The following is a 21,678-nucleotide window of genomic DNA, read 5'->3' on the forward strand; positions in this document are numbered from 1 at the left end:
GAAATGCACAGGTGTGATGGCTTCTGGGCAAGATCAGGGTGTCGACTAACGGAGTGACACTCCGCCGTTGCCATCATTTCCATCTTGATTCTTTGCGTCCAGAGATAAATTTGAAAAATAGTTCAGATACTTCTGAGGAAATTCAGTTTGCGCCGAACATGACTGTATGCACTTATCACACACTCACAGTCCTCATCTGAATATGGCATTCCATTTTTTAACTATCCAAGGATGACTAAGTTGAGCTGTCTGCTCTTACCTTGAGGGAGGAAAAAGTCGAATGTCACCTTTGGGGGAAGTTTTTAAATGCCCTCAATATTTGGCTTTGCCTTTTTTTTTTAATTCAAACATATTCTATTGGTTTTTGTCTTGATGACAGCAAACAAAGAGCAGACTTTGCCATTATTATTGAAAAAATATATGTTGGACCTTCATTACCTGCCTGATTCCTGATTCAGTGCTGTGAAGGTTCTATAATCTTCTAAATGTGAAATAGGTTTCTGAGCCTCACATATGTAAGAAACGACAAGGAAGAAAGTAAAAAATTCCAAGAGAATGAGTCTGTACCATCTTCGAGTTTAAAGAAGGACGTGGTCAACACCCTGCCTTGCCCTTGTGCCATCTTGAATGAGAAGGGACTCAAAGGTGAGCTGTTTTTAAACCCTTGCCTTCTATCTTGGAATCAAGGCTTCCAAGGCAGGAAAGTGGCAGGGATTGAGCAATGAGGGTTAAGTGACTTGCCCAGGGTCACGCAGCTAGAAAGTGTCTGAGGTCAGATTTTAACTCAGGTTTTCTAGTCTTTAGGTCTGGCTCACAATGTACTGAGCTACCTAGCTACCCCCTCAGGTGACATTTGAACCCAGGTTCTCTGACTACCAAATCGAGTACTCTATCCCCCATGCCATACCTATTCTTTCAGAGAGTTATCTAGGCACAGAGAGGTGCATGATTGGCCTGTGCCCACACAACTATTGGTGATAAGAGAAGGTCATATAAATTAAAATATGGTGCATGGAGAAGATGAGAACGAGTTTCTGAGACATCAGATGTGGAAGGAATCACTTCCAGTTGGGGGAAGGAGATAGAAAAGGCTTCAAGGAGGAGGTGGCATTGCAAGGGTTAGAACTCAACAGGCAGGAAGACAGGTGATACCGCAGGCAACAGAAAAGGTATTTATTCATCTATTTCACCATTATTATTATTATCATATGGATAGCTATTAATTAAATTCATTTTAAGTATTTTTTTAAATGAGAGGAACCATCATTCAGAATAATCTGGGTACGATTACGGTTCGGCACACCCTGGACAAGTCACTTCACCTCTGAGAGGTGCCTGTCTGTACTAAGAGGGAAGGTTCTCCCCAGAAGTTGTCGCCTTCAATGAAATCGCAGGTCCAATCCCACTGTATGAATTAAACAACGCTGGCCAAGCGTTGTCTTTCCATTAGCTCACTGAATGCCCCCCAACAATCCTGTGAGCTGGGTCGTGCCTGTGCCATCATCCCCACTTGACAAATGACAAAATGAGAGCTGAGAAGAGCCTCAGAGCTGGTGTCGCCCACCTCCCTCCCTTTGCAGAGGAGGAAAGGGAAGTCCACAAGGACCCAACGACTGGTCTCGGGCCACACGGGGAGCAAGACGAAAGGCCGAGCTTGGACTGGGCTCTTCGGACTCCCCATTCTGAGCTTTTGCCCTCCTATCGGACGGGGAAATGGAGCGGAGACGGTCCCAGGATCGCCTGCAGCCGCACCGCCACGGAGGGCTATTTAGAGCATCGTCTCCTCTGCGTCCTAAGCTCCTCTCACTCCTGTGCTTCATTTTTAGCCCCTCTGAGGCGGCATTCCCTCAACGCCATCCTTCTTGCTACGTTCGTGGCACCAGACATCGGGAGCCACCTCGGTTTTTCACAGCGTCGCAGGCTGTTTGGGTGACTTGCAGACGAGATTTGCCTGGGTGGCATCGAGTGGGTCTGGGATAAATCTGTGACAGCCCGAGTTCTTCTTCCCAAGCCCGGGTGCTCTGTGCCATTAGACACTGGGGAACAAAGAGGCAGGCCAGAATCAGGACCCGTACTGTCCAGGTCTAGTCGCCGACTCTCGAGAAAAGCCCCGATTCCTGAGAGGCAGGACCCGCTCCCCTGCCACACACACGCACACGCACGCACACACACGCACACACATGCACACGCACACACACACACACGCACACGCGCACACGCACACACACATACGCACACATGCATGCACACGCACACATGCACATGCACACACGCACACACGCACGTGCACACACACGCACACACACACGCACACGCGTGTCACTTGGATGCCCTTTCGGAGGAGTCCTGGCATCCACTTCAGGGGAGCCGAGTAGACAGGTGCTTCCTCATCAGGAGCCGCCGTGTCACCTAATGTTGGTCACGAGGCACCACGGTCGCCAAGGAACTCCCATTTATCATCCTCCAGCGGATGTGGGGGCCCTGAATCCCTTTCATTTGGGGCAGAGAGAAGTAGAGAAGAGAGCCTGTAGTCATGAATTAGGATCGTCCTGCTCCGCAAGCCTGGCCACTTCTAAGAGCTGCCCTTGGATGGCAGGACTTTCAGGAGTCTCCACGGTGCCCCAGGCCTAACTGTATCATGCTGACAGCAAGCCCTTAGAACGCTCTGGAGAGGCTGGCTGGTCTTTCCTAGCACAGCTCTTTATACTAATAAAATTAATCAAGAAAAGGTGTCCGTGTTTCCTTATCTTCAGGCCCAGGTATTCATGGCTACCATGATGGGTGGTTCTATTAGACAGGGGATACCCGGGGCCTTTTCTCACCTTTTTTCTTGGTTGTAGCTTGAGGAAATTCTGAATGTCCGAGTTTGGGGAGCGGAGTTTTAGCTCCGAGTCTTAAAAAAAATAAAAGAGAAACCTGGACTAAAACAATAGCCCTTGCTTGAAATGAACTCTCTACAACAAGAAAAACGGGCCACTCCTTTCTCTGCCACCATGCTGTAACCTGGTATGTGTCTAAATTCAAAAACCCCAATTCCACAGCTTGGGACACTAACGGAATTAAAGAATGGGAAGGGGCTGTATAGAGCAGACAACGTAAGAGTGGGACGCGACCTCAGTGGCTACGTGGTGCTAAGTCACCCCACAGAAGAACTCCCAGTAGCGAAATACACAGCAAGTGATCTTTCAGCCTTTACTTGAAGGCCTTCCGTGAGGAAGAATTCATCGTCTCCTAAGGCTACTCCACTGACTTGGAGACAGCTCCCATTGCTGACACCAAGCCCAAATCCGCTTCTTTGCCATTTCCCCACTTCTTCCTGGTTCTGCCCCATGGTACCAAATAGAAGTCTAATCCTCTTCCAAAGGACAGGACGGCTTTTCAAATACTGCAAGAGAGCTATCCTGTTCTCCCCTCCCCTCGTTTTCTCTTTTCCAGGCTAAAAATCCCCCTGTTCTTTCCACTGTACCAAGGCACAGAGCAGGCATCCTGGTGCTGATCGACAGACTGGTGGTGACTGACAAAAGGTTGAGTCTGGGCAGACTTGCACCTGATGTGATCATCAGAGAACTACCCAAGGCCTAGTCTCACTCCTAAGAAAGCTCTCTATTTGCAGAAGTGACACAGGAAGCCCACAACAACCTTCTGGTACAATTATCTAGCTCCTCCTGTCTGTCTTTGTGAGGAAAGAAATTGTTTCATTTTTGTCATTCTCGTCTCCGCTTTTAGCTTTGTACTTGGCACACAGTAGAAGCTTAATAAATGCTTGTTGACACATAAAATGTTTGGAGTTTCCCATCGTGACCATAAGGCAAAGGTCAGAGCTCTAAAGAACACCTTTAGAGACTTTCCTAAAGGTTGGCATCAACCCAGTAATCCCACTTTGGGTGTGGTAGTTGAATTCATTCTAAATCCACCTAATTGCTCCATCACACAGCTCCCATCCCTCCACCCTGCCCATATTCATGTTATTGGGGATGTTATCAAGTGTCTCACCGAAATCCAAATATATTATGTCTAGTACTATTCTGCTGATTTAATGAACCTGTTAAAAAGGAAATGAGCTTAATCCAGCACCATTCTTAATGAGTCCAGGATGGCTTCTAGCAATCATTCTGTCCCTTTCTGAGTGCTCAAAAACAACTTGTTTAATAATCTATAGAGGAATTTTGTCAGGGATCAGTGTTAAATTCTCCAGGATGTGGTTTCTGGAATCCACATTCTTCTTTTTTTGGGAAATCTGGAAACATCCCTATTATATATGATTTGTCTGTTTAGATAAATTACAAGGAGGAGGAAAATGAAGGAGGAGGAAGAGGAGGAAGAGGAGGAGGAGGAGGAGGAAGAGGAGGAGGAGAAGGAGGAGAAGGAGGAAGAGGAGGAGGATAAGGAGGAGGAGGAGGAAAACAAGAAGGAGAAGGAGGAGAAGGAGAAGGAGAAGGAGGAGGAGAAGGAGGAAGAGGAGGAGGAGGAGGAGGAAGAGGAGGAGGAGGAGGAGGAGGAGGAGGAGAAGAAGGAGAAGGAGGAGGAAAAGGAGAAGGAGAAGGAGAGGAGGAGGAAGAACAAGAACAAGAAGAACTAGAAGGAGGAGGAGGAGAATAAATTATTCAAATGAAAATCATATCTTCAGTATGTAATGAGGCAAGCAAAATTGAAGAAAACACTACCTAGCTTTTCAATTTGCATCCTCTACTTAAAAGACACAGGGAAAAAAAGAAAGAAAAATGCCAAGGGAATAGGTTAATAAGTAAATTGAGACTATTAGCAAAGTTGCTTTTTTTAAAAAGCAGTACTGCTGACCAATTGTTTGGAACCTTTTAAATTGAGACTATTATTGCAGGATTCTCAGATCAACAGGAAAATAATCCATTAAGCTGCTAATTCCCAGACATACTTTTAATGTTTATAAAAGGCATAATTGAGGAAAAAGTGATCGTTGGGTGAATAATCCAAGTATTTTAACATTAATTTTTTTTCAGAATAGCAAAATAATATCAAAAGACAGTTGCTCAACATGAATCATAGCCTCTGACCAGGAAGATCTGAGAAATTTAGCACATAGATTTTTTTTTTTAGCAAAAAACACAAAAACTGACAAACCTCTTAATAATTGTCATCAAATTCAAGAAGGCAGGTTCTAAATAACCTGAGCAAATTCCACTTACTTAGACTAGCAGGGCACAGATTTCAAAGGCATAGCATAATGAAGAATGGACTGAGAAAGAGACATGCTGGTTATCTTTCCATTCTAAGGAGAAGAGCAAGAGGAAGCTTGGAGAAACAGATCATATTCTCGGTTATTGGTGTCTTGCTGGGAAAGAATTTTCCTTCCAAAGGCAACCTACTGACCCTTCCTGATTTTTCAAACTTCTGTCAACAGACTGTTTCATAGTCAAGAAGACCTCGGTTGGAATCCATCTCTGGTATATATACGTTGTATGACCTTGGACAAGTTGGTTAACTTTTAAGTGCTCTAAGCAACTCTTTAGTTCTATATAATCAACAAGAGAGCAAGTAGAGATCTGCACCAGGAGAGGTAATTTGCTCCTCATGGAGTCCCTTGTACTAGTGAAATCATAGGCCTAGTCCTTTCCCCTCAGCAATGGCACCAACATTTTCCTAGTTTCTCAGGATTAAAACCTGAAGACTATCTGTGTGGCTCATCTTTATTTCATCCTTCTACCTAACCTGTGCCTGGGAAATTAAGTAATAAATGCAAGAGGTGGTTGCCTCATTATCTTAGTCAACAACACACATCACATGGGAGTCTCCTCCCAGAAAGCACAGTTAGAAGTTCTATCTAGCATTCTGAAACTTATTTCAACATTGAAAATATTTCAAAAGTCAGAAGCAGCTGCTAAGAGACTCAGTAGAACCCAACCAACAAAGGCATCCATTTTCCTGTGGGAAGTTGCCTAAAAAGGTCCAAGTTCTCCAGAGATTATGCAGCATTGGTTATATAGCTGATTTCTTCTCAAAATGGCTCTAGCTATTTTCTACTGCCATTCCTTAACCCTCCGTGCAATAATCCCAACTCTCTGCACCATCACTTATTATTGTCATTGTTGCTGGCAATAACAGTAATAACCCACATTGTCGTTATCATTGGATAGTTGGCCACTTGGGATGCCAGGCTCTATTATTTCTGACAATAGGTCTGCTTTTAGCTCAGTTAAGTTTAGGACATTTATTTTGAAAAAGAATCTTATCCAGGTTATTTTCATTTTACTCTTCTACCTTCAACAAAAGTTCAGCCAGAAAAGATGGTATATAGTATTAAGTACATTGTGAAGTAGTTAATGGAGAAGACGGGCCAACAAACCTTGCCAGCTTCCTCCTTATTCAACAGGTTTCAGTTCTCCCGAATTACTGGTGATCTGCTATTTTTACAGAAGGAATCACACCTTGCAAAGCTTTGGCTGAAGGTTTCCAAGCTATCTAGTGGCATCATCAAGACTAGAGGTTAGTCTCAACTCGCAGTCCAACGGCCTTTGTATTTCCTGTCTTGTTGGCTCGTTTTTAAAAAAGAATTCATGTGATAGGAACTATGATTATGGAACAGCCGTTGGTTCCCAGACAGGGCACTCTGTTGGGCAAAGTTCTGGATGTCCTGGGCAAGGCACAGTCTCTTGCAATGGCATTCCCTGGCTCTTGCAGACCCAGGAGCACTACCTGCCTTTGATTCTCAGCTCTATTTCTGAAGGCCTCACCAAGACACAAGGGGACAGAAGCCATCACTTACCTGGCATACCAATCAAACAACTGGCATACATTCATCAATTGCCTACTATGGGCCAGGCACTCGACTAGGCATAGAGACAAAAATAAAATAATCCCTGCCATCAGGGCCCTCACGTGTCAGGGGAGGCAACGTATTGAAAGACACGTAAACAGACATTTTGGAAAAGTGACTAAAATGATTTAGGGGACAAGGCAATGGTAGCGAGGGGAACAGGAGCAGCTGCACAAAGGCGACGGACCCTGCTCAGAAGAAAACTTGGGGTTCAAAGCGAGGATGAACTGGGCCTATGGAGCAGACATGGGGAACACATGCACATCTGCAGAGACAGAAGGGGGGGGTGTCCAAGGAACAGCAAGAAGGTCCATTTGCCTGGATTGTAAAGTGCACGAAAAGGGTAAAGTCTGATAATCAGGGCTAAAAAGGTGGAGCTATGTTTGAAGGGCTTGAGATGCCAAAGGGAAGCGTTTGTGTTTGAACCTAAAGGCAATGGAGAGCCACTGGAATTTCTTAGGCAATGAAGTGCAATGGGTCAGATTTGCACGCTAGGGAAATCTCTTTGGCAGCTGACTCTGCGAAGGGTGGATTAGAGAGGGCAGAGACGGGAAGTGAAGAGATTCATTAGGAACTGCGGCAGTATCCAGACAAAGGGGGATGAGAGCCTGAATTGGAGCCGTGGCACTGTAGTGGAGAGAAGGGGATGGGTATAACGGAAGTAGAGGAGGTAAAATGACAAGATGGCAACTAACGGGACGTGGAGGGGGACCCCGACGAAAGAATCGAAGCTACCGCCGAGTTTCCGAACCTGCGACGAGCAGAGGGGTAGCCTCAGAGAAAGGTGGGATGATGTTTCCGGGCCTCCAGGAAATCCAATGTCCAATAGGCAGGTGGTGATGCGAGACTGGAACTTAGGAGGACAAGAATTGAACATATAGGCTTGCGAGTCATTTGCCTAGAGATGATTGGATTCATGGGAGCTAAGGTCACCCAGAGGGAATGTGTAGAGAGAGAGAACTCAGCCCAGATGTACACTTGCAGGGAGGGGACAGTGTAGACACAGATGATGATCCACCAAAGGCAACTGGTTGGAGTGATCTGACAGGCAGGAGAACCAACAGGGGCATCAGGAAAATCCAGAGTATCTAAAAAGAAAGTGATCAATAGTGTCAAGAGCTCCATAAAGATCAAGAAAGATGAAGATGGAGAAAAGCCCCACAGACAGATGTGTTTCCCAGCATCGTCCTCCCTCTCCCCAACAATGTTATTTTTCTAACCAAAGATTGTTATCTAGGTGGTGGAAGGAAAGGAAAGGTATAGACACATAAATTTTTTATTTATATATACTAGAGGGTATTATAGAGCTTTGATCCCTTTTGAATTTTCCCATGTTATGATTTTAGGACAAGTTCAGCCCAAGTGTCGTTTTTGGATAATACTGTAATATTTAAGACATGTCCTTTTGGCCTGTTTGACATTTACCTAATACAAAAATCTCAACTTGGTTTTAAAGAAAAAATGACAAGGTTAACAACATTAATCATTGGAATTATGATCCCCTCTTTTTGGTTGGGTCTCAGATGTACCAGGTAATAGCAGTCACTATTTGAATTTGCAAGGGAGGTATGGAACATTTGGTGGTTGCTAGGAGGTAGGAGTATGCCAAGGTAGAGTGATTTTCAACCTTGGGGTACAATTATGGCTAATACTGTTCATTAATCCTATGAGGGACTACAGAAAAACAGTGCATCCTAGAGATTTTGTCTGGGAGAGAATGCTGTTCAACCTTTTTTGAAGAGGACCAATGAGATCATGGGGATGATGTCTTGGCAGAGCTGCACAAAGCCATCAGCCTCCCTCTTTCTTCCAGGGTCACCATAATCCAGTGGCAAGACAAAAGTCAGGGTGGCAGATGATGGTGCCATCCCTCTCAACCGGCAGAGGAAAAAGAGGAGGAAGAAGCTGAAGCTACTTCAGAACACTGTCAGGCCTGGGTAGCCTTGGATAAAGAAAAGATCCTTCTTTCTCCCACAATAACTATAGGGTTAAGTGAAAAAATTGGCATCATGGTTTAATTTTTAGGATTCGTGAACATGCAATCTGTAGACAATTGTATACATGACATACAAAGTGAGATTGTAAAGTAACACGACTGATGTTCTCATGTGACTGGTGGAGTAAATTGTGTTACTTTCAAAATCACACCTTAGTCTCACATTCACAAAATCACACCTTATACTTATATTCACGTTGGCTTTTTGCATGGCATATTTCTGGGGACGTCATTACATTGTCCCACATACATTTCAAATTGTCTCCACTGCATATAAATTCAGATTTTGTTTTTGTTACCCAAATGTTACACTGCCTATAGTTAAAAACTACATATGGGAATAAATGGTCTAATTGAGTTGATCCTTAAATCACAGCGTGTTTAAACTGTTCTGTATTAATAAGAGGTATCAAAAACTTCACTCTGAAAGGCAATTGAAAAAATTGGTGTGAAAGTATCAACACTGGTAAAATGATTTTCCTTCCCTATGGATATTGATTGGATAGGTTCTATGTAGATTTGCATTGTATAGGATAATGGCACTTCAGCCTAACTTTCTTATTGAAAAAAATGTGCTTGATGCTTTTTGTTTTGACATTCCAGTTATTTCTTGACTTACCTCATTCTCTACCACCTCTCTCGGAGAAAAGGAGGGGAGTTCAATTTTTTGCCACTTTTCTGGGGGCAAGATTAGTTCTTATATTAGAAAGTATTTGGTTTCACATTATCTTTTCATTTAAATTACAATAGGTATTATTATATTTTTCCTGAATCTCCTTAATTCACTGTATCAATTCATGTCTTCCTATGTCCCTCTGAATTCTCTATACTTCTTGCTTCTTCGACTAAAAGAATATTCCATTTCACTTCTCCATTAGTGGCGGTGTAATGTCCCTGAACAATTTGCAGGGATCTAGGAGAAAAAAACACTATTCATAAGCAAAGGATAAACTATGGGAGTGGAAACACCGAGGAAAAGCAACTGCCTGAATACAGCGGTTGAGGGGACATGACAGAGGAGAGACTCTAAATGAACACTCTAATGCAAATATTATCAACAAAGCAATGGGTTCAAATCAAGAAAACATGTAATGCCCAGTGGATTTATGCATCGGCTATGGGGGGTGGGGGGAGGAAAAGAAAATGATCTATGTCTTTAATGAATAATGCTTGGAAATGATCAAATAAAATATATTAAAAAAAAAAAAGAATATTCCATTTCATTCCTATACTATAATCTGACATTTGGGGAAGGTTATCAGCAAATCACATTTTCATTTGTATAATAAAGAGTAAATACTCATAAACAGCATTAATTGGGGGGGGGGATTCTCAGAACATTCCTTCCTTTGAGAATCAAGTTTACAAATGGATTTGGATGATAAGTGAATCTCCAGCAGGGGAGAATGGAGAAAGCCAGCCTAGGAACCAAGAAGATCCAGTTGGGGGTCAAGTCCTGCCCCTGATTCCCAGCAAGTCTCCACTGCTCAAATACCCTCTAGAATCAGCAAGTTATTGAAAGGATGCCTTTTGTAAAGGGAGTTTCCTTACCTGGGAGTGTTTTGTACCAATGAAATCCTAAGTACACTTCCTGTAGGAAAGTAAAATCTAATAGAGCCCCAAATGTGAATTGCATTTCAGGCACTTATACTCATTCTGCAGTGTTTGTCCTCTCTTTCCTCTCAAAGTCAAAGCATCTTAACAATGTTCTTGATTTTTAAAAAATTACTATAATTAAGTTATTTATACCAATATAAAAGATAACTGACAATGAACTAAATGGCCAAAACATAAGTGTATGAGTTTGACCATTAAATTTTAATGGCATAACAATGTTAGTGGCAAAATAAGACATCCTGCAATCTTATCTTTATGTTTTGCATTTATTGACTTTATAGTATTTAGGATAGCTTTGCATTTCATTCCTACCTCTAATGTAGCCTCCATTCTTCATACCATAGCTAATTTAATAAACAAAACTACTTACTAATTCCTTGGATAATGCATTTGTTCTGTATAATTACTAAATGTGATTCATTTCTTCAGAATAATATTTATTGTACCTAATTTTTTAAATTAGGCATTTCTGGTGCCAACAATTTACAATACTAAAAAAAGATATTATCCAAAAAGTAAAACCTCCAATTATGAATCAGAATCCCTTTTGAATTTTAAAAAGACTTTTTTTTTAAGTTTCCATTTCAAAAGTTTCCATATTTAGTGATGCCCAAAATCACACCACTTTTCAAAACTTCTCCTCTGTTCTTTACTGCACTTTCCTGTCTTTCACAAATAATAAAATAAATCTAAGGAATTCTTTTGCAAATATGATATAGTTATTAATATAATGATTGCTTGGAGTAGTGTTAATGATCACTGATTCTTCAGAAACAGATCATTTTCTCAAATCTGGTAAAGAAGCCGATTTTCAGGTCTCTCTCCAAAACTTCCAACAAGAAACAGATATTTGGACAACAAATCTAAAGAGTACAAAATTATAGAAGCAAGGGAAATGGGGGGAAAAAAGCTTTTATTGTATAAATTCTTTTTAAACAAGTACATTTTATCTTTAAATGTTTTCCTCCTACTTTAGTTAATACATTAAAAAAAGAGTCAACCCAACCCAACCCAACCCAACACCAATTGATTAATTCCCATGACATTTTTAACCTGATCTTACATGAGCTATAGACAACATACCATATTTAACAGAAAAAAAAGATTGAAAAAAATCCCACTACATCTGCATTATTCTTCTTCACAATTAATATGGCCTAATTTAAAGGTAAGTAACAAAACAAAATATATTTCCTATTTATCGAAAGACTCCATTCTAAACCAGGTTTAAGAGGCTACACAGGGTATCCCCAATTCTCTTGTTGCTGGACATACTGGCTTTCAATGCTCAAAGGGAAATCCAAAGGAGAGAGCTGGTAGAGAAAACGTCTCCCCAAATACAGACACCTCAGAACAATGGCATGGTAACCAAGTTCCTGTTTGTGCTCCAGGCCATGGCTGAAAAGGAGTCAGGACAATCAGGTCTGAACATGGTCAGCAAAGGATGGGGAAGTCCTACTAGTCCAACAAAACTTCTTCATCACATTCCACAGGAGGCAGCTGAGTGTTGTGGTCAAAGAGCCAGCCTCCAACTAGCAGAACCAGAACATAATAGTCCTGTGACCCTGGCAAGTCATGTAAGTCAAGTCAACAAACATTTATCAAGCGCCTACCATGCGCCAGGCATTGGGTCAAGTGCTGGAGATACAGAGGAAGGTCAACAACAGTCCCTGTTCTCTGGGAGCTCACATTCTAATGACAAAGAACCAAAGACACACAGGCTATGGACTGGGGAGCTTGGAGACATTCACAGAGGGAGGCATTAGTATGAAGCTCTCCCAGTTCCCTCACCTGGGCATTTCATATATACCAAAGAAATCTATATATCCAGTCAATATGTCCCATTTATGTCAAGTTCCACCCTCAAAAATGCCAATAATGCTTAAATTCTTGAAAGAAAATAAATGGCAGGTCTTGAAACAGGCAGGATGAGTCAGTGGTCCTTTGATACTTCTAAGAAATAAAAGAATCTTACTAAATGAATTTTTAAAACAGGGGTCTGCAGAATCAATTGGAAGAGTGAACAAGCATGCATTCACTCTGATCCCAATTCTGTTGTTAGAAGAACAAAGTCCTAGAATCCTACAATCCTAACAATGCCAAGCCATAAGATAGTTTTGGTGGTAACAGTATGTTTTAGGAGAGTCATATTTAGACTAGAGCCCAGGATAAGGGGAAAAAACAATATCAAATAAAACCTATGCACCCCTTCTTTCTCCCAAAGCTTTTAATTCAACTTAGTGGGAACATTTTTGTTAAGGGAATAAATCTCTAAAGTCAAAAGGGAAAAGAAGATTTACTATAGAAATTCATTTTATAAAATATCATGCAGAAATGATATCTATTCTAAAAAAATATAAGTGAATAGAAATACCTGAATTTATAAACTAAACCTTAAAACCTTACTCAAAAGCTTTAAACTTCTCACATCTCTAAAAACCCATCAGCATTGAGGTATTTAAAAATTCCTTGAAAGAACCCTAAGGTGGCAGCATACAGAACATATCTTTGTACCCCCAAGAATGTGTTTGTGGTAGTTAGGATTATAGTAAAACATGTGCTGTAGAAGCAAATGTCAGCTGCTTGTGGCACATTAGTTACAAGTTTAATATAGAATAATTATCTTAGAATAATATGGAATTCAGTATCTCAAAAAATGAATGTCCTGATTTCACACTGTAAATTATCGGCTATTTGTTCACTTTCAAAGGAAATACACTTATTCTTAATACAGTCCCAACAGTCTTAACTAACAAACTTGGGCAATAATTCACTTGATCTCTCTGGCCCAAAGTTGCTGCTCTGAGTAAGGAGAGCATTGGACCAAGGATCTTGGAAGACCCCTTCCGGCTCTGGGTTACTATGATCAAATGGGATAATGTGTGCAAATTCTCTGTAACCCTGAAGTGTTCTAAGGATGACAAGAAGACACAATAGAATATTTCAGAGTTCTACAAATGCTTTCTTCACAACTGACCTGTCAGGTAAACAGGGAAGATATTGTCATTTCTATTTTGTAGATGAGCAAAAGAGGCTAATTGACTTCCCCAGGAATTAGAGATGAGGAAGGCATCAAGATTCAAATCCAGTTTTCCCAATTCCAAAGCCAAGACATCTATGACATCATACTATATGTCAGAGATGATGTCGATGATGATGAGGGTTTTTAACTGGAAGGTCAGCGGAGGGTGTAGAGAGACAGCCTTGACCCAGGATTCAGCTCAATAAAGTTTATTAAATCTCTGTCCCTAGGCACTGAGGCAGTGGGGATGCCAACTCAAAAAGGCTCTACTCAAGAAGTTTGTGTTCTTCTGGGAGACACAATTGGTAGACAACTAAGTAACATAAACTAATTCCAAGTACTAATATCTGGGGAGTTGGAGGGGGGAATGGTGGTGAGGAAAGGCTTTACATGGGACACAGCACCTGAGGTGGGAAGTTGGGGATCAGAAGAGGCAAAGGTAGGGCAACAACGCATTCTAGGAATGGAAGGTGGCCAAACGAAGGCCTGGGGAGGGGACGGGGAATGCTGAATTCAAGGAAAAGCTGAACATACAAGGTAAATTGGAATATAGAAGGATGAAGGGGAATATTATGAAATGTCTAGATAAGTGAGTGGGAGCCAGGATGTGAAGGGCTCTAAATACCAGGCTGAGAAGTTTACATTTATTCTAGAGGGAATAGAGAACCATTGACTATTTTGATAGAGAAAGTGAGGTGGTGAAACGTGTGTTAGGAATATTAATTCTGTGGAGGACGCCTGGGAAAGAGAAATTAGAAGGAGGGATACCAGATGGGAGATTTTTAGCAAGGGAGGGATGATGAGGGTCTGAACCAGGGAAGGGAGAGGATGGATGTGGCTACCTTGACAAGATTTGGTAAATGATCAAATTTAGGGGGTGAAGGATGAAGCGAAGGGTGCCTGGGTTGGAACCCTGGGTGGCCTCGATGGTGGAACCCTCAAAAGTAATAGCAGTGTGTGAAAGAGGGATAGGGGGTGGGGGGAGGGTCTGTCTGAAGATGTTAAACTGGGATAGCCAGAGGAAGAGGCTGGGTGATGGGCCTCTGGGCAACTGATGAAGTAGGACTAGAATTGAGGAAAGAGATCAAGGTGGGAGGGAGAGATCTGGGAGTTCTATAGATGGAGGCCTCAGATATTCACTAGTTGCATGACCCCACTTGACCCTATTGGCCTGTTTCCTCATCTGCAAAATGAGCTAGAGAAGGAAATGACCAACCACTCCAGTATCTTTGCTAAGATAATCCCAAGTGGAGTCACCATGACTTAGACACAAAAGGAAAGACTGAATAACAAAACGTATGGAGGTGACCCAGCTCATAGGAACCCATCAAGTGAGAATATAGGCAAGAGGTCCCAGAAGAGAGCCCTGAGGGATTTCTATAGACAGCAGAGATGGGGCCCCCAGCCAGAGCCTGGAACAATAAATGATGAAGACATTGGTTCAAATCTGGTCACTGGGTGAGCCTGGGCAAGTCCCTTCAACCCGATGGCTTGGCCCTTGCTGCAGCTGCAATAGAAGGCCAAGATGAATGATGGGGATATGGCGAAGATAGGGACCACCCTAGCCCAGACTTCTCGCCGTCTCTGAGAAGGGCAGGCTCCCGTGGCCAATGAGAAATGCCTTTGGGTGTCTGAGGCTGGGGAAGCATCACACAGTCATGATGCTGTCCCTCTGTTGTCATGGATCTCAGCACCTGATGGAAGCAGAACTCTTCTACAGCCCTGCCTGCAAGGAGTGAAGTCATCTTGTTAAGTAATTTTCCTGACTTCCTACGTACAGAAATCTTTAAAAATCCGGGGATAGCCAGGAGCCATACTCGGACTCTACTGGAGGCAGACAAAGTGGCCTGCTAGAACCGGCCCTTCTTGGAAATGATTCTGAAATGCCCGTTGGAGCAGGTCAAGGGAAGTCCAAGGAAGAAGCCTTCATGGAGTCCCTTTTGTCCATGGCCCTGGACAGGGGAAATACAAAATGGGGAGGAGAAATGCTTCCTGCCTTCAGTTTATCCTCTAACAAGAGCTCCAGAAGACACAGGCAGGCAAGCAGAGCTCTGGGGAGCTCCGAGGAGCCCTTGACTGACTGGCAAGCCACAAGGCTTGGGGGGGGGGGGGGGCGCTTGGGGTTACCTCATGTGTTAAAAGAACACCTTCTGTGTCCTGGTTCTGAGGTAGAAGAAAGGGAAAGGCCAGGCAATGGGGTTGGGTGACTTGCCCAGGAAGTGACAGGTAGGAAGTGTCTGAGGCCGAATTTGAACCCAGGACCTCCTGTCTCTAAGCCTGGTTCTCTGTCCCAAGTCACCCAGTTGCAGGGAAGTGGAATATAGGGTTGGAAAAAGAGTAAAGTACTCTTGGGAGGCAAATGAGCCTGAACTTGGGTTGGGTTCTGAGCTGAGAGTAATCTAAACAGACCTTGGTAGATCAGTCTGACAGACGTGTGAAGCCTCGAGAAAAGACCTCGTAAGGAAGCACTGAGACTTGAAAGAGGAAGGAACGGACAGACACAGGGATGGACAGATCGGTGCACAAGAGGTCTAATGGGGAGGAATGGGTGATTGTGCGAGGAGGGAGGGCAAAGGAAAAGTTGGAGGTGACGCACTGGGAGCCTAACATTTTTATAAATGTTACAAGAGCAGGTTTGGTGTTGAAACTGAGGTGCTATGGGGATGGCCAGGCACAAAAAGGCAGAATTCTGCAGCTGGAAATGCTGGAATGGAGCTTAGCAGGGATGATGGTCAGGGCAGAGGGATGGAGTGAGAGGAGGGTCCAGGTATAACCTGCAGTGGAGGGGAGGGCAAAGGGGCCAGGGAGCAGGGAGAGCAGCCCCAAGAGGACCAGATAATGTAGCATTCCAGAAATGATGCAGAGACAGTGGAAGAATCCATAGAAGAGATCTCAGATCTGCTGGATTCAGATTTTGCTAGAAACTTCCATGTTTATTGAATGAATAAAAGACCAAATATCAATTATTAACGACCTAATTTGGGTTTCAATCCAAAGGAAGTACTGACAATTCAAGGTCTCATATACCACATTTGTTGCTTCCATTTTGCAGATGGAGAAAATGAAGCTCTTAAAGGGTAAATAAATGCTTGCTTAAAGTTCTGCAGCTAGGAAGGAGCCGGTCAAATTGGAGGTTATTTCAGAGAAGCCTAAGTGAAATAGGAGGGGGCAGTGAGGTCTTCTTATCTCCTGATGGTCTCCTCTATAGGCACATGGAGTGCTGGGTTTCAGAGCATAGTCTTACTAAGGGTATAAAACACACCATCAGGTCTAGGGAGAAGGCACCAAAAGGTTTGCAAAAATAAAGATCCATTTTAAGAAGTCAGACAAAAAACAGCAAAGATGAAATCAATTTAAAAATCCCAGCTCATTTGAGGAAAGAAACCAGATTTTGCTCTCCCGGGATAAGGCAGCAGCAGGTATAGGCCCCAGGGGGTTAAAACTCCCCAAACCTCCGTTAGTCCAGTGTGAAGGGTTAGCCACAATTCAAAAACAACCCTCATTAAGCTCCTACAATTCTGCCAGCCAGTACTGGGTGTTTTGACCAGATTACAAAGACAAGGCAGCCCTAGCTGGAACAGAGAATAGACTTTGTGACCATGGATGAGTCCTGGCCCCTTTCTGGGGCTCAGTCCTGTCATTTGTACAAATGAGGGGTCTGGCTTGAAGTCTGCAGTCTAAGATCCGCAAAATGAGGGGGCTGGTCCTTTGCAGCTGGAGACCTGGGGAAAGTGGAGGGGGCCCCAGCCCTCCAGCTGGGGGCTGACCAAGAAATGAAAGGCAGCCAGAAGGGGAAGAGGTCGGAGGAGCCGAGTGCAAATCCAGTGGCCACAGACCCTTCGGCCTGTGGAGTTTATTTGGGCCTGGATGTATGGAAAGGAGGTTGAAGCTCGGAATGGGGCAAGGCACTGGGAGTCCAGGGCCATCAGGGCAGGGTCTACACCTGCTGCTCCCTCTCCTGCGCCCACTACAGTATGCTCTCCCACCTAAGAAGCTAAATTTACCTCTGCTGGATGGTGAGAGGGTTCCTTACAGCTCTGACTCTGGTCGCCTCTGTAAAACCAGAGGCTGTAGTAGCTGAAAGCGGGACGACTTCGGAAGAGTGGGGCTGAGCTCCATACAGTGGAAGCCCCTTCCCGACCCCGTCCCTCCTCTGTAAAATGGGTAGGGGGCAAGGTAGATAACACGTGCCAAGTGTTTGCAAACATTAAATGCTAAATAAATACTTATTATAGTGCCCTATCCTCACCGCGGGCGCAGGCCTGGAGCCTGCGCCTACTGGCGCCTCGACAAAATCCATTACACACACGAGGAAGACGGAGGCATGTGGGTGGGGGAGAGTGGCTACTGCAAGGCCCCCGTTCCCCTGGAGGGGCGCGAGAGCGCAGAAGGAGGCTGGGGCTCAGGGCCCACAACCGTCCGAAACAGTGCGCGCTCGGGGAAGGGAGGGGGAGGGGAGGGTTGCGCGCGCCGCCCGGAGCCGCCCCGCCCCGCCCCCTCCCCCTAGGCACGTGGGCCGGGGAAGCCGCCGTTAGCAGGACCCACGCGCTCCCTACCGGCGAGCGCTTCGCGCTTGCGCAGCTGACCCTCCTGCCTTCACAACCCCCCCACTCGCCCCAAACCCCAAACCCCAAACCCCGGCGTCGTCGCGTGGAACCAAAAGCGGGCAGCGCAAACGGTTAAAAGTCACGTCGTTCGCCGGCACGCTTGGCCCTCCCCCACGGCCTTCCAGGGGAGGAGGCCCCATGCCCCCGGGCATTCGCTCCCGGCTACGGCAGTGGCCGCAGAGAGGCGACCGAGCACGCTTCCGCTTTTCCCTGCGGACCCACGTGCGGAGATGCGTTCCAGTGACAATGAGAGCGTAACCGCGCCGCCCGGGTCGACGGAGGCGGCGGGAGCGCACTGCAGCTCCGCCCCCCGCCTCCCTGGCGGGATCCCTTTCCCCATTGGATGCGGTGGCGGGCTAGCGCCTGCCCCGTGACGGACCTGTCGCTCTCTGACAGGCGGAGGGGCGAGTTCCTGTAGGGGCGCAGGGCGGGGCTTGAAGCGCTCGGCTCCGCCCCCGCCTCGGAGGGAGGGAGTTGGCGCGTGCGTGTGGAGGTGTGTAAGGAGGGGGGGTTGTCCTTGCCGCTGGGAGCGCGCCTCCACCTCCACGTCCCAGAGCTGGCGGCGAGGCAGCGCTCGCTCCGGCTCCGACTCCATCTCGGCTCGGCGGGCCGGAGCCTCGGACCGCGCGCGCGCCCCCGCGCCGGAGCCCCGCCCCCTCGGCCTCGCTGCCGGCCTTCCCCTTCCTCCCGGGCGGCCCCGCCCAACGAGCGCCCCACACACCAGGCGGCGGTGGCGGCGGCGGCTCCGGCGGCGGCGGCTGCGAGCGAGACCCGCCGCCGGGCGACAACATGGCGGAGCCCTCGGCGCTGGAGAGCAAGTCCAAGGCGGCGGCGGCAGGCGGCAGCGGACGGGCCGGCTCCAGGGCGGGCGGGCCGGGGCCGGGCCCCGCGCCGCTGGCGGGAGGGCTGTCGCAGCCGGCCGGCTGGCAGTCCCTGCTTTCCTTCACCATCCTCTTCCTGGCCTGGCTGGCCGGCTTCAGCTCGCGCCTCTTCGCCGTCATCCGCTTCGAGAGCATCATCCATGAGTTCGACCCCTGGTGAGCGCGCGGGGGTCGCGGACGTGCGTGGGGGCGGACCCCCCCTTCCCCCGGGGCCTGCCGCAGAGAGGACGACCCCGAGGCTCCGAGAAGTCCCCGTGAGCCGCGGACTCGGCCCCTCCCCCCTCCCCCAGCCCCAACTTTGCCTTCACCTCCACCCGGGGAGGAGGAGGGGGAAGGGCAGAGGGTAGCTTGCTGGAGGCCTGGGGAAAGTGACGACCCAGAAAGTGTCCAGCCCCCCACTCCGGGGGGAGGAGGGGGAGGGGCAGGGGAACAGCTAGCTGTGAGCCCGGGCCCCTGCGGACAAGCGGGCGGAGGGGAAAGTGACGACCCTGAAAGTGACCAGCCTCCTAGGGTGGGGGGTACTGAGCGCGCCGGGCGTGGGCATGGACCGTGATCCTTCGGCGGTCCGCACCTGCTCTTCCCCCAGGATTGCACCCCGGACTCGTTTGTTTGAGCTCCGTAACCGGGAAGAGGCGACCCCCTCCCCCCGGCACCCTCCTTCCCTAGTTGCCTGGACCAAGGGCAGCCTCCCGGGGGACGACCTGCCGTGCTGAGGCCGGGGACGCACCTGTTGGCCGCGGGCGAGAGGGAGCCCGGGGGTCCCAGAGCAGAGGAGGGGCCGCTGCAGGGAAGTTGGGGCCGCGCTCTGCCTAGGAGGGCCGGCCGGGCAGGGCTCAGCGCGAAAACATCTCAGCCGGCTCGGTGTGCATCCCCGACCCCCTGCTCCCCAAGAGAAGTTAGGCGCGGGGGTCGGTGCTGCTGCGGAGGGCTCCCTTTGTCCCCTCGTGTTTTGTACACTTTGTTCCGCGTGTTAGACCGAGGTATCGGGCGTCGCCGCACGATTAGGCTCCTGGTTCTCCCAGCGCAGACCGAGTTGCGTGGGGCGGACTTGGATGCAGTGTAGGGGCTCCCCTTCCTGGCTTTCGAGCTTCTGTAGTGTCAGAGAAGTAGCTCCCGGAGAAAGTGTCCCAGCACTTGGCAAACATTCAGGGCAACCGCCGGGTCAGCCCACCCCCGTGCCTGCGTTCTGATCTATTTTGAAATGACTGTCGATTTAAAGAATACTTCTAGCGTTTGTTGAGGCTTTTCCTGCGGCTCATTTCAGTGAAGCCTCTGCTGTCACTGTTTGTCCCAAGCAGCTAGTGCTTGGGGCAGGATTTGAACCCAGGGCTTCAGTACTCCAAATCCACTGTGACATGTTGTGCCCCATCTCCCTTGGGAAGTTGGTAGTGCTTCACAATGTTCCTCTGAGTCACTGACCACTGCGGTTCGCCAATGGATCGAGGACCTCTCCTCCCCACCCCGCTGCTAACCCTGGGGGCCAGGATCCGACTTCCTTGAGGGTTCTCCAGGCGGCCCCAGAGTCAAAGCAAGAACTGGAACTCCAGTCACTGGCTCTGAGAACACTGCTGGAACGAGGGCCTTTGGCTTGGACCCCTTCTTATCTATTTGGGGAACAGTGCCAGGAGGGGCTTGCCTAGTGCCCCGGGCCCAGGGGCTGCCCAGAGGATGCTGGGAAAGTGCCAGACTATCCGGGAGCTTGGTGGGACAGGGTAGTCGGGAGCATGCTTCCTGTTGGTGGTGTTTACTTCTGGACAGCTCTGTGTCGGCTGCTTTTTGCATCCTGCGTGTATTTTGGTATTCTGGGGGGGGGGCAGCGGCCCGGTTTTCGGGGGTCCCGGAAGCTGCTCTCGATTGGCTTTTGGATCCAGGAGCTTTGACGGTGCTGCAGTTCTCTGGACTCACCCGCAGATGGGAAAGAAATGCTACTTCAGGAGCTGCCTGCCCGCTGAGGGCGGATGCACGTTAGGCAGACCTGGGAGAAAGAGTGAAGTTCTCGCTTCTGCTCGTTTCTCTGCGTTCTGATCTGTGAGCCGGCAGCGCCTACTGTGTGCAAGGCTGAAACAGACTGGGGCCGGCGTGTAACCGACAAGTGCCCGAGGATCCTCCCACAGAGGCGGGGCTTGCTCCGAGGCTGCCCTGGCGAGAGGAGCCAGCCGAGAAGCTTTCGTTAATCGAGAGCCCAGGCTTGGCCAAGGGGTGCTCAGCGGTCAGTGTAGGGTTTGATAGAAGGACAGCCTTTGGGGTCCCCCAAGAGCTGCCTGTGCCAAAAGCGCTCGAACCCAGAAAGTTCGAGAGGTGCGGCTCGGGATCGAGACAGAGAAAGTCAACCACTTTGTGAATCTGCAAACATTCCTGATATATAATTATGACTATTAAGTGTGGAAATGCTCAGCTCTGCAGCAGCGAACTGTATCAGCCTGTTCCTGATGGAGCCACACCTGGCCCATTTCAGCCCCCCCCCCCCCCGGGGGGGGGGCGGCGCTGCATTGACCTGTTACTAGGGCCAGGTTGGACAGACCTAGGGTGGGACCTTAGCTTTCAGGCAATTGCACGAAGGGAGAGTTTTCTGTTGTTGGTCAACTAGCAGAAACACTCCCTGCCCTCAGGGAGTTTTCTAATGGGGGGGGGGGGCAGGACAAGCCTGGACTAGATGGGTGTGTGGCTGGCAGGGTGCTGAGGGAGGAGGCCCTAACTGCCAAAGGCCTCCTCGTGCCGGGGGAGAAGCAGCCCTTGTCAGGAGAGAAGGCCCAGGAATGTCAAGG

At 47.5% G+C, this 21,678-nt stretch overlaps 1 protein-coding gene across 1 annotated transcript in view; it reads left to right on the top strand.

The window, feature by feature from the left end:
• Positions 1-18,674: 18,674 nt before the first annotated feature.
• The window catches only part of STT3B (STT3 oligosaccharyltransferase complex catalytic subunit B), a 57,963-nt gene continuing 54,959 nt past the window's right edge, over positions 18,675-21,678 (top strand). Inside the window, exon 1 of the mRNA XM_056800378.1 lies at positions 18,675-19,069. Within this exon, the coding sequence (XP_056656356.1) occupies positions 18,822-19,069 (248 nt within the window). The 5' untranslated portion in view covers positions 18,675-18,821. The remainder of the gene's footprint in view (positions 19,070-21,678) is intronic.

This window comes from Monodelphis domestica, chromosome 5, assembly GCF_027887165.1.
Source record: "Monodelphis domestica isolate mMonDom1 chromosome 5, mMonDom1.pri, whole genome shotgun sequence".
NCBI classification, from domain to species: domain Eukaryota; kingdom Metazoa; phylum Chordata; class Mammalia; order Didelphimorphia; family Didelphidae; genus Monodelphis; species Monodelphis domestica.